Raw genomic sequence first — 14,080 nt, 5'->3', positions numbered from 1 at the left:
AGGGCCACTCTGCCTCTGAAGCCTAGCAAGTCCCCCTCTCAGAGACACAGCCAGAAGCCTGAAGGCATGATCCTGGGGACCTGGGCAAGATGTCTCACCAGGAGCAGAAGTAGGAGATGATCTTGGAACAGGGGACCTGGGAGGGAGAGATGGGTGGGTCAGAGTCCCTGAGGACCAGGATCTGAGGAGGCACCCAAAAACCCCTTCTCCAATAGGACATCTATTTTTGAGATTGGGTTGCTCTCCCTCCTGAGCAGGTGGGCTCCATAGGGTGACTGAATTGTGTTTTCACTTGTCTAGTCTCAGGAACAAAAGAGCTGCACTTGAAAAGCACAGTTGAGGAGACACATCTGCTTCCTGGTCCAAGCTTCAGTAGATGCTGCACATGGGCCCAGGTATCTCCCCCTGGGATGAGCAGGGGCTGCATGCGACCTGAGGATTACTCAGGCAATCACACCATGGTCCCGGATTCCCCATCGCATAGCAGGGCCCTTTTCAATGTGACTTCCCAGTGTCTCCTGCCCCAAGGAGGGGGCTGTGTATGACCCCAAACACAGGCTGTGCCAAGGAATTCACTTGTGTCAGTCACAGAGCCCATGAAAATGCAGGAATTCTAGGTATCCTCAGTTCACTGCTGCCCAGGACACGGTGGAGACAAAAAATCAGCCAGGACCAGAAAGACAAAGGCTGCATGATTAAAATATAATTTAAATAAATGGAATTTCAAACACTAAAAGTCATAAAAGGAGGGGCTAGAAACGTGGTTAGCAGATGCCGTGGTGAAGGGACTAGTGGGATGATGGGCAAAGGGTACAAAGCCTCAATTAGACAGCATAAATTTTTGAGGTCTGTGGCACCGAGCTGTGACTATAGCAGAAATAATTTATTTTATATCCCACATTCGTAAGGGAGTAATGAAAAATGTTCTGGACGCAAGAAATAGGTTCATTACGTCGTGGGTGATTCTACCTCCCATTTAGCAGTCACGCCCTCACTTTGTGCCCAGAACCACACACAGGACATGTGAATTCACAACAATAAGAAACACCAAGAGGAGGTCGATTCCCGACTCCCCAGGGTGCGGAGGCTCCTGGACCGGAAGTGACACGAGGCAGTGTTTCCTGGGGCAGTGATCTCCCTCCAGGTCAGGCTGAGGACCCTGTGTGGCGCCCTCACGTGCGCAGCCACCGCAGCAGGTGCACCGCAGCAGGTGCACACGTGTGCAGAGTCTGTGCTCCCGTGTAGACGCAGCCGACTCCGAGCTAGCGGTTGCGCAGAGTCAGGAGCTCAGCGGCGATGCACGTGCCACGGAGCCGCCCAGCCGGCCAAGAGGTCCTGATGGAAACGCGATACAGCGGGATCCTCAGCCTCCAGGACCTGCAAAGCCGAGCCCCAGGGCTCCCTCGCACATGACCCCGAGCGCTTGCCAGCGAGCGCCCCCTGGTGTCTGGGCGGCCGGCTCCTCTGCAGGTCCCGGGGCACCGGAAGTGGCAACCGCAGCCTGGACACAGAAGCTGAAGGACTCACCTAGTCTGTCCAAGGAGGCCAGGACTCCCAGAAGCAGTTCCTGAGGGAGGAGCGACTTCCGGTCCCTCAGTGTGGGCTATGGTGAGTCCAGCTCCTGAGAGTGCCCCTGTGGGAGCGACCTCAGCGTGAGGGACCGGGCGGGCCGGCCTGTCACTGCCCGGGAGGGGGCGGATGCGCCTGCAGAGACCCGGACTCTCCTCCCTCCCCGAGCCAGGCACGTGGCAAGAGCTGGTCCAGGGCCCATGAGGCCCAGGGTCAGTGTGGGCTTTGAGAGGAGGCGCAGTGGGCCCTCTGACACCTGCATAGACGCCTCCCTAGGCACACTCCCTGTGCACTCAGACCTCTAAATCGCTGGCTGTCTGGTGCTCTGTGTTCCCTTCTCCATCACTCACGTTTAAATCTAGGAAATTTGAAACTCAGGGAGCAGCGGCTAAATAGAATAGTCACTTTGAATTCCGACAAACCTGGGTACAGTCCAGAGTTTGTTGCTTTCCAGAGGAGCTTCACTGGAGCAGCTAATTTGGGTCAGGGTCTCCTTACTTGCATCACCTTCAAATTCAAGTATATTCAGGGGTACTATGGAGTTGTGTCAATTCACGCCAGTCAATCATGCAGTTTCTGTTGGGGTGATGTCGATGTTTCTGCTTAGGTTGTTGAAATTACAGAAGCCGCTTTCTTGCCCCTTCCTTGGACACAGCAGAGTGTCTGGAAAAACAGCCTGGACCTCAGGACTCTCTCCTTGGGAGAAGACTTTGATGAACACAAATACTCTCGGTGCTACAGACACAGCTGGGGAAGCTGCTCAGCTACTCGTATGATGGTTGTGTAACCCAGTCTTCCTGAAGAAACCTGCATATGCTACACAGTTCATGCCTTCTCATTATCAAGTATAATAATTTTTATTCAGTGAACATGTTTCTCCACAATTTCTGGTGGACAAACTTCATGACTTTTGACAATAGAACTGTATTGCTAACGGTTTGCAGAAGAGATGTGGTTATCATTGTTAGAGGAAAACTCTCTGCTGCAGGAAGCAGGTTCCCTCAGACCAACCTCCTGAAAGCTGCTGTCAGAGTCCACATGTCAGTGAGTCCTGGCGTGTGGCTGTGATCTTATGAGTTAGTCCTGGTGCAGAGCACAGCTCCCTTCTGAGTAGCTGTGTGACCCTGAGGATGTGGCCTCACATCCATGAGCTTCACTCTGAAAGATGATGATGGGGAGTAAAAGTGATAATTTAACATGTATGCTATTACAATTTTATTGGTGCTAAATACTGTCATCTCCTCTATTAGTGTAATTTCCTTTCTTAGGATCCACAAAGGACCTGTGTGAGCCTCACCTCTGATGGCCCAGAGAACTCCTGCTCTGGTCCTTCCCTGACATATCACAAATGTGAGGCTGGGGAAGGTCCTGCACCCTCAGCACAGGGTCCTCACACACACTGAGTCAGACCCTGTTGTCTCTGAAAGGCCCTTTGCTCTATATCATTTCATGAGCAGAGCACTGAACACCCCCTAGTTCCACCTGCATGTTCAACCATATTAATCAAAGGAATTAAATAATAAAATCTATCTCTCTGAATGTAGGTCATAGGAGAATCCCCTGAGATTGTGTGAGACAAACTAACAGGACACATCTTGGCTTCTCTGGTACAGCTGGAGAGCTGGGCTGAGGTGCTATGGGACAGTGGAGGGGAAGAGACAGACACAACTTCCAGAACAAGATGAAGCATGACTTGCCAGGTGGTCACTGGGCCCATGGTTTGAACATATGTAGAACAGGCTGTCCTGGCCTTCAGGGGAGTTGTAAACTTGGAGGAACAGTTATGTAATTATTGCTCACAGAAGGAAATTGTGCATATATTTATGTGTGTGGACAGGTTGTCAGGGTGTGCATATCTCTAGGGAAGAGAGAATTATGTTTGCTCTGACAAAAAAGCAGTTCTGTGACACTTGTGCATGTTATTAATCACACATGATGCTGGACATTAGATAATGTTATAATGCCAGAGGGAGACCCATTCAAAAATAATTTGTTTTATATAGGAAAAGGGAAGTGGTAAAATTTAGATATCTTTTGATGCCATCAGTAATAAACTGGCCAAAGGAATGGACCATCGTGAGGAGAGGGAGAATTCAGTAATGGAAGTGGTCGTCAGAATGAGGACAGTGGAAGATTCATCCAATGGCTTACCCCCATCCCCAACAAAAGAGTTCTTAATTCCAACTAAGAACACAGGGTGGATGGAAAACAGATTCAGGGGAAAAGTCTGAGGAGAATGAAGAGACGTTGTTGGAGTTATTGTGAGAGCAGAAGCACGAACTCTATGGAAACCCGCATTCACAGGTAGCACAGGGCTTACTGGAGTGCAGTGGTGAGCACTGACTGTATGGCGGAGTTCCGCTGCCCTCAGTGGTTTCTATGCAATCGACTCTCATGGAGGCCCAGTTTTCAACGTTGGAAATGAAAATGAAACTCAATCACAGCTCGGGATGTTTCAGTTAGTGTTCAGGTAATGATTGAGAAATAATTAATTTTAGGTTAAGGAAAGTTAGTTAATGAATATGTTGATCATGTGCTGTGACCCATGCCTGTAACCCTTTACTTTGGGAGGCTACAGTAGGAGCTCACTTAACGCTCAGAGTTTGAGGCCAGCCTGGCTGGCAACACAATGAGACAATATATACATATATATCTCACCTGGCCACTGTAAGGTGCACCTATAGTTCCAGATATTTGGGTAGCTGAAGAAGTGGGATCACTTGTGCCCATTACTTTGAGGTTGCAGTGAGTTATGATGATGACACTGTTCTGTAGCCAAGGTGGCATAACAAGACTCTTTTTCCAAAAGAACAAATTAAAAGAAAAAAGCAGAAAAAAGAAAAGACAACATTTATTTCAGTTTCTAGCAATTTTATATGGTAAAGTGGTCAGCCTCATCACTGTAGCAATTTATGCCCATTAGGAATTCATGTCCCTGTGGGCATGTGACAGAGTTCTAGTCATAGAGGCACGAGAGGTTCTCTGTTGTGACGTTGCTGATCCTTCAGAGGAAATTTCAGAATGGTGTCATCTCCTCTTCCACCCCTTGTCCTATCTGTGTGACCCTTGAAAACACTCTCACTGTGTCCACACAGGAGGGGAGTGGGGGATGAAGTGGACGTTTTCAGGTTATCAGTGTGAAACACTGAGACAAGAAACTCCTTGGGTGCATAAACTTTTGAAATTGGCAAGCCTGGAGCCACACACGTCCCAGCTTCTTGTTTCATTAGCTTATGATTTTCATTATTGTGTAGTCATTTCATGTTGTGGTTGTTTACTTTTTGCTAAAATAGCCCAATATTATGGTCTAGAGGCATTAAAATCAAAAGTACCTGATTTCCTAGTCAGAAGGAGCCCCAGCTGAGGAGCACCACCATGTGGTTCATTGTTTCACAGGAGATGTGGCTGAAAGCTAAGTGTGGGAAGAGCTATTTTGTCTGCATCAGGGAAATGTTCTGTATATTCCTTAGATGAGATTCTCATTGAGACCCTTGAGACAATGTTATTTGTTGATGAATCACACTTTAATAATAAAACTGGAAGTTATGAAGCAGTGATTCATATTACTGAAGAAAACTTTCCATTAGAATGTTGTGCTCAACTGGAGGTAAAATCAATCCACATAGCAGAAGTCATTGCCCTTCTTAGTGCTTGTTTATTAGCCAAAATCCGGGATTTTAAATGTGTATGTTTTTAGAGTAGTAAATGAAATTGGTATATTTTACAAACAAAATGGTTTCTCAAAAGTTCTGGAAAACTTATCAAAATGAACAAAAATCTAAGGAACTTCTAGATAAACTTCTAAATCCTAGAGACCCGACTAAAGTAAACAGGAATGATGCAAAAAAAAAATGTGTGTGTGTATATATATATATATATATATATATATATATATATATGTATGTATCATTGGGGTTAAAGTAGTGTTGTAGGAGGTCATTACCCAGAACAAGCAGCCTAAACCTGGTTTGTGATGCCATCTAAGCTGTGAGGCATCACCACTGCTCACATAACACACCAGTCACTCATTGGAAATCTTTTCAAAATGTTGATAAAATTAGCATTATGAAATTTAAAATGTCACAGTTTTAACCAATTCTTGAACTTCCTTTGCCATTCTACCATTAGCACTTGCTTATAGCATGGTGATCCACTCCCTCAAGGACACAGAAGTTGTTACCCTAAGACTTGATAACTGGAATGATCAAACATTTCGATTGTACCACAAATACTAGCATTTTCCCTATTGCATGCATGAGTAAAAAATTTTAAAGCAATTCATGCATTATAGACACTCCTAGCACCAACATGCTGCCTTCTATTACATCTTTGTAATAGTCTCTCATCATATTCAACCAGGACATAGTGGTGTTGGAGAAACATCAGGAAAATACTGGTCTTGAGACATACTGGAACAAATATTATTAAGGACATTTAAGAAAATAAAGTAGTGCAAGTCCAGATAGGAAATTCTTGGGTTCATATTTCACAACTACAGCATCAATTCAGAATTCTAGACACTCAAAAGGCTAATGTGGTAGGGATAGTCAAACTTAGAATCCTTGTAGAACCTGGGAACCTTCTGGTATTTTGAAGCTCACAGCTGATCCACGAACTTCAGGATTAGCTGGTGATCTTGGGCAGTGAAAAGTTTCCACCCATGACATTGGACCAGGACTCCTGTATAACTCCTTCTCCTAATCATCCTCATTAGTATTACGATTTGTTCATACTAATGAAATGTCTTCTATTTTTCTGCAGACCTCATTGTTTTCTACCCATAATGGCCTTTGTCTGCTTTTTGAAAAAATTATTTAAAAAAATATTTAATAGTCATTGAGTGGAATAAGAAGTCAGGGTCTCTTAGCTGATGTCTGCCCTCTTAAGGCCCAACCCTTCATCTTCCCTGTTTGTCCCACTCACGGGAATTCTAGCCAGGAATCACAGGTGCTTTCCCTCAAGATGGCTGTCCTTTTGCTTTGATTCTTCATAATTTCTGAGTTTGTTAGATGATTCTTTCTCATCTAAGAAGGGCCAGACCCTGCAAGACCCTTCCTGGGGGTGAGAGCCCCTCTCTGTGCCCCACAAGGAAACTGTTGTGAAAACACTGAGCCAGTCTCCCCTCTTGCCCTATGAAGCCCCATGGGACACTCTTGAGAGGCTTGCCCTGTTCTGCAGACACCTCAATAGTGGAGGGACTGAAACTTCCCACGTTCACTTACTGTGTGTATGTATGTGTGTGTGCATGTATGTACCTTCGTGTAAATATATCTGACACCATCAGAGTCAACATCTACACTAAATGTTGGTGGTGTCCCTCTGCCTTGAATTGTGTCAGATATAATCCATGTTGTGAGCCTGGTGCTGGGACACTGACCACCACAGGGTCTTCCTTATCTAGCTTAGGATGCTGACTCCATCTGCCTCTGTCATCCCACAAAATTAGTCAGAAATGTTGATAATAAATTCACATTTGGGGACAGGAGAAAGTGACTGAAAGCCACTCTCTGCCTTTTGTGCAGGTGAGAATATTTTCTCTCATTACCACAAACACATCTAACTCAGAGAATGCAGACGGAAGCAGAGAATTGTGAACTCAGAGAAGTTCCCCGGAGGAAACTGCTTTATGGAGAGGAAGCCACATCCCTGAGAGGAAACCAGCCCTTACCCTCCACTTGCACCTGCCCTGGGCCAACACTGCTCATTGTGTCTCGCAAGCACCCTGTCGGCCCCCCTTGCTTCTACAGGAAGTTTTTGTCTGGGCTCACACTGATGTCCCCTCACTGTGTCTCTTGCACAGTAGTACAAGGCCGTGTCCTCGGCTCTCAGACTGTTCATTTGCAGATACAGCGAGTTCTTGCTGTTGTCTCTGGAGATGGTGAATCGGCCCTTCACAGCGTCTGTGTAGTAGGTGCTACCACCACCATTACTAATGGTTGAGACCCACTCCAGCCCCTTCCCTGGAGCCTGGCGGACCCAGCTCATGGCATAGCTGCTGAAGGTGAATCCGGAGGCTGCACAGGAGAGTCTCAGGGACCCCCCAGGCTGGACCAAGCCTCCCCCAGACTCCACCAGCTGCACCTCACACTGGACACCTGCAAACACAGACACATCCTGGTCAGAAACTGCCACACATACCCTGCTTCTATCACTCACATCTACTCACACACTCAGTGTCTCTAGTTCTCCAGGAATTACCTTGTAACAGAGCAACAAGGAAAACCCAGCTCAGCCCAGGCTCCATGGTGAGTCTCTGTGTTCAGTCCTGGTCACTGAATGGGGACACCTGGGAATACTGGGGCTGGGGCTCCTCTCCCAGAGCTGCAGGGTGAGGGCTGGGCTGGTTTTCATCAGCAGAGGGAGGACCCTATTTGCATGTCCCATGCTATATAGCAGGCTCTAGGTTGGGCACACAAGGAGAGGGAAAGTCCTCGCAATACCTTGAATCTTCTGAGGTGGTTGGTGACAATGAAAGTATTAGAGGTAATGTGATGTATTATTATGAGATTGATCTTTGATAAGTACTTAGCATATATCTTCTTATTTCATGTTTACCCATGGACATGGATTATGTGATGTAGTTGTCCAAGTTGTCTCCATTTTCAGACATAATAAAGTAAACCCTGCTGCAGCAGGAAGGCCCTCAATGAATGCCTGTGCCTTGACTTTGGACTTCCCAGCCTCCAGAACTCTGAGTCAGTACACTTCTGTTCACTGAAAATTATTGAGACTCAGATGTTTTATGACAACATCACAAAATAGACAAATACAAAATAAAACATGGTAAATTTGGACTTTGCAATGCTATTTTCACTAGAATATTGACAGATTACTTAATTTCATTAAGTTCCAATAAATTATAAAATTAAAAATCAGTAAGATGTGGCACAAACCTAAAAAGAACATACAAAGTATAAAAATATAGGTGCCATAAAAAATGAACAAGTAAATTCCACATATTGAAATTGGCCAGTGAGAACTAAAGCTATAAAGAGCCCACATAGAATGAGACAGGAAAATTATTGATTATATTTGATATTAAGGATGCTACTTATAGAAATGAAAGTAGTTTGCAGATTTGATTGAGAAGACCACAAATTAGCTCACATTAAACACAATTAAAGTTATAAGACCAGGAAATATATAATGTGTTCAACTTGATCCCTTGCACTATGCCGAAAAAATGGGTAGGTTACATCTGGATGAGAGTTGGGATTGGTACTTTTTCAATGTAATTCCCTAGGGAATGTTGCTAATAAAATCTCTCAGACATGTCCTGATGCAGGATTGTGGAAGTGACGGTGGGTGACTTTATTTGTGGTAGCAGGCTTCATAGGCTGCTAAAGACTGATGCCTTCCTGTGCTGCTTTTTGTGCTCCAAAGACTTAGGGCTGTGACAAACTCAAATCTTAATTTTTGGACAGGTGAGAAACAAAGGACAGAGGTGATGAGGAATCCACCACCTGATAAGAACTCATGGTGCAGAAGCGAATGTGTGTACAGGGAAGAGGGAGGGGATGAGGTATCATCTGCCAAAGGGAAATTCAACATAACTGGCTTCCCCAGGAAGGAAAAAACAGAAATGCTCACTTAAACCTAGCAGGAACTGATATAAGGTCATCTTCTGTTACACTGTGTCATTTATACATCAACCAGCATCAGAAATGCTTTTTAAGCTAAAATCCATAATAAGATTTCACGTGTTTTTTTGTTTGTTTGTTTGTTTTTACTATAATAATACTGCACCTCAGCCCTCACCACTGGTGGTGACCTCAGGATGCTCCAAGCTCCTCTGTGATTTCCTGGTGCAGTTCCTAGAGAAAAGCTTGCATGAGACATTGAGTCCTCCTCATGTGAAGTCCTTTAAGGGTGACCCATTATCTTGCCCAACCTCAGCCTTTAGACATTTGTCAAACATATCTAATTTAATGTTCTTTCTGTCACATACAGCATTTGGAAGTGTCTTTAAAAGATAAGAAAACGTGTCAGTTTTATTTGTTCCTGAAGGCATGTGTCTTTGTGGAGCACAGGCTATTTATTAATGTACAGTTGTGTTTGATTACTAGGAGGGTGTGTGTATGCATCTTGGTACCTTCCAGAGTGCACCACCACCAGGTGGACCCCAATACCCATCTGGAAGTGCTGAGCTGCTTGATGCAAGGGATTGTCCATATGAGTGACCCAAGCGGGGTTCCCCAACTTCCAGACCAGTGACACTCAAGCCTCTGCCTAATGTTCAGCAGACCAGTACTGACCCCTAAGAGACCTCCTTCAGGTGCTAACTGGTCACCCAACTGCAGGTCGACCAAGTGGGGCAGATACCTAATGAAAGACCCGATCTCGTAAAGGGTGGAGTCAGTCTTTATGTTGATACTGGTTCCTCTGACTTTCTGACCTTGAAGAAGTCAAAATGGACAGAACTATTTTGAGATAGTTCTTTCCCCCACTGCAACAGGGACATAGTGAGAAGCTCCAGAGGGACCCTCCAGACTGCTGCAAAGGCTGTGGGTCTTTTTACAAGCACCGGGGGCCATTTGTATATGATCTTCCTAAATGGACAACAATGAAATACAGCAAAGGAATAAAATGAAGACAAAGTCAAACAACATAAGAATATTAGACATCATTTAGAATGTTCTTATGTAAAGTTATTCATATATGAAATTAGAATGATTGCACTTCTACATTCCTAGGATTACTGTCAAGTTTACATAGGTTGAATTTACTCCAGTACCTGGCCCTTCAGCAATGTGGCTGTCCTACTTATGAGCTCATTACTTTAAAATGAACGTGCCTCTTGGTTTTCATATTTTAAAATCTTAGTATTGTCTGCACTTCAGGCAGTTTGCAGGGCATGGAAAGAGAAACTCTTGCCTGGAAATTAGCCCTGAACCCTCATATGGTGACAGGAACAGGTTCGGTGTTCCTTGCATGCCCCCTTGAGACCCCGAGCACCCCTGCAGGGCAGGTTCTTGTCTGGGCCCACCCTGGATCCAGAAAACGGTGCCCTGGGTACAGTAGTAGGTACCTAGGTCCTCCGCTGTCACACTTCTCAGCTCCAGGGACACTTGGTTCTTGTCCATGTTTCTGGAGATGCTGACTCTGGACTGGAGGCTGGGGCTGTAGTTGGTGTTCCCATTACCCAGATCACACCAATCCACTCAAGGCCCTTCCCGTGGGGAAGGTGGACTCAGGATATGTAATATTCAGAAACGGAGCCTGTGTTGGCAGTACAGGTGAGGCTGAGATTCTACGAGGAGACCACCACTCCTTCCCCCATGGCACAAGTTGGTCTTCATTCAGGCCACCTGAGGACAGAGAACAAGGGACAGTGACACAGACACAGAACCTCATGCCCATCACACCATTTCTGAGACCGTGGGTCACTCATTGTGGAGAGCGGCCAGCAGACAGAGGAGGGCCATCAGAGGGGCCATGTGCTTCTCTGTGAGGACAGTGGTTCCCAGAGAAAAGACACAGAAAATCTTCCTGACACCCCTACCTGTATCTTCTCTTGAACCTGGGGCCTATTTGCATAGACAGAGCTGCGAGGACATAGGGTCAAGGGGCCACCTCAGTGAGAGCTCACTGTCCCCAGGACTTTCCTGGGGGAGGGTCAGAGAAAGGGCCCCATCCTGTAAAACAGTTAACCCAACCTCTGGGCTATAGGAAGATGTGGATTCCTATAGGACTCAGGGCTGCTGTGCTCCTCCTAGGGGACTACACGTGTGGCACCCTGCTAAATTATCTTTGGATGATCAGCTGAAAGCCATGGTTAGTAGCTGGTTTGTTTCCTGAGAATGAAGTACTCTTAGGCTGGAAAATTCTTTCTGCTCCCATAACCAACTAAAGGTACGAACAATCAAATGTAAAGTATGTATGACTTTTGACACAAAAATTAACAAAGAACAGCATCCTTTATTTCTTTTCTTTTAGGCAATATTTTCAACATTTGTTCATTTTAAAATTCTAAATATAAATTCATATGAAAAATAGCTCAGATATAGCCTCATCAGGGGGTGCAGCTGATAAAGTGTGAAAGCTTCATGTTACTTACAAACATCGAGGGAGGAGACCAAGCAAATAAAACAACTTTGCAAAGAAATTGTTTGCATAGTTCCAACTGAGGAAAGCAGGAGGCCCAGATGGTCTTTCCTGGTGCTCTCATGAGTTAAGACAAATTATTAAAGACTTCTTACACTTTCAACCATGATGGTGACTGTATTACTGGCAGTCTAATGAATTCAGAATTAAGGGAAACATGCAAAGCCCTATGATTCAGCACATCCCCTTTTACTGTATTTGAGACCAGCCCTCGGTACCACCCCTCTGCCACAGATGCCTCAGCTGACCCTCTGGCCTGAGCATCAGTGGTAAATCCCTGTGGAGAGGTGGTACTGTTGAGGGAGGGCATCTCCTAGTCTGTGGTCCATGTGTGGGGCCATAGCTGGACACTGGAGTGAATCTCAGTGCTGCAGGGAACACACTACCTTCACCCACTTCTCTCTGGCTGGATGTTGGGCTGCTGTCTGACTTCCCCACTGGCAAGCATCCAGCTGTGGTTAAATCAGGTATCCACCACTGAAACTAACACAAGAGGTAGGCCCACTACACAATCTGCTTTATTCCTGCACCCTCTCCATGTTAAGATTTCTATAGTTCTAGGTGTCCAAAACATGTTTGATGGAGATGGCATCATTCTTGTTGTGTAGTGTTTCTATAATTTTTTTAAATTGTAGTACTCTGTAAGCAATGACCAAAACTGCAGGGCTGACTTTCAGTATGGGATTCCCCAAAGACTGCTGGCTTGGTAGAGAAGTAGACCTGCCTCAAGGACCTCAGAGCTCTTTCTCTCTGGGGGAGGCACACAGTCTGCCAGGGTTCAGACACTGCCTCAATTATAGGCACCCATGGGTCCTAGGAAGAAGTGGCTCAAGTACGTGTAGCCCCATCTTCTCCCCTGTAGTGGACATGAATCCCAGCCCACTTGAGGGGTGTGTGGTGCTGCCCAGCTCACTGAGGCTTCTCATGCAGAGCCTGGAAGCCAGGAAAGGGCTCCCATCATTGCAGGAACAACTGATGCTTACATCAGGGTGTTCCAGTCATGAACACTTACATATTTGCCATTGTTTTGTCCTCTTGTTGAATTGACCCCTTTGTATAATGACCTCATTGTTCTGTATGAAAATGTTAGATCCCATGTTTTTATGTCTGCAAATGTTAGATTTCTCCCACACACACAGAGACACACACACGCAAATATCTGACTAAACTTCAGAGACATTTAATTGTATTTAGTAAAATTACTACCATACTTACTTTTCAGAAGAGAGAAAATGTCTGCATTGCTCACAGGAGCTAAGCACACAGTTTAGAATGCCAGCATGCAGGAACTTCTTATTGGTCTTTCTATGGGTTCTTCATATGGAAGCTGAAAGACATGTCTTCTGACATGGACCCCAGGACTACTTTCACAGACCCCACACAGAACATGACCCAGCAGGGATGTGAAGGTGTACTGAGGTACAGAATATTAAGGCCTGCTTGGGGTCACATAAATTTATAAGGCTTGAGGTATGCGCCCATTTCCTGGAGAAGTTGGCCACTTCTTGAGGAAAGGGGAATTGACAGCTCTGAGCTATGTGCCTGGAGATGTTTATCCTGGGCTGTCCAGGGATGTTTACCCTAGGCTCATGCCCGGAACTGATATGTGAGACCAGTCACTCCAGGCCCCAGTTCCTGGCCAGATCCGAGACCTCAGTGACCAGAGCATATGACTTTTTGGCACCAAGCCTTCCTTTGTTCAAACCACTATATAAACAATATCAGAAAGCCGCCAAGTGACGGCTGAAAGCCGCCAAGTGACGGCTGAAAGCCGTCACTTTTCAGCCACTTCTCAGACGCTTCTTTGCTGCTGCTTCTTTGTCTAACATCTCCGTGCTGCTGCCTATCTGCTTGATATCCCAGCGTGTTGCCTTCACTACTGCCAGAGAGACATCCCGTGAGAATTAGCCCCTGGTGTTGAGATTACCCGTGATGATAAGCCTCCGGTGCTGATAATGGGGTCCTAGTGGTATGATTACTCTTTTGTGTTCTTCCCCTGTGGTACTTTTCTCTTACTTTCTCTCTTGTTCTCTTCTCCCTTAATAAATGTAAGTAAAACTGGTGTGTCTTGTGGTGGTGTATCCTGAGGATCCAGCTTAAATTAGAAAAAAGTCTGTGCACACCAACTGACAAAGTTAATTATCAATACAGAAGGGTTTTCTCCTGTGTTCCTGTATTCCTGTTCCCTTCACAGGGATGCATGAGGTCTTCTCCCATCTCTCAAGTGGGCTGTATCACCATTCAGGACACAGAGGGACAGACACAGGCTGTGTCAGGCCACACACATCAGCATCCACAGGGTGGATGAGGGTCAGGGGGCTAAACTGCCCCAGAAAGGACAGGGACCCCTGAGGGGCAAAGACCCTGGAGAAAGATCATGAGGATGTGAGTGCTTGTCCAAGGGAAG

At 45.7% G+C, this 14,080-nt stretch overlaps 1 gene segment (V, D, J or C); it reads right to left on the bottom strand.

Annotated features, from left to right (window-relative positions):
* Positions 1-7,233: 7,233 nt before the first annotated feature.
* On the bottom strand, positions 7,234-7,953 carry LOC105860812 (immunoglobulin heavy variable 3-23-like). The segment is given in 2 exon segments: positions 7,234-7,664; positions 7,768-7,953. Coding segments are annotated over 2 exon segments (617 nt in total).
* Between the last annotated feature and the right edge of the window lie 6,127 nt (positions 7,954-14,080).

The sequence above is a fragment of the Microcebus murinus genome, chromosome 6 (assembly GCF_040939455.1).
Source record: "Microcebus murinus isolate Inina chromosome 6, M.murinus_Inina_mat1.0, whole genome shotgun sequence".
Classification (NCBI taxonomy): Eukaryota; Metazoa; Chordata; class Mammalia; order Primates; family Cheirogaleidae; genus Microcebus; species Microcebus murinus.
The sequence above is the reverse complement of the archived record's forward strand: the minus strand, read 5'-3'. Positions and strand labels throughout refer to the sequence as shown.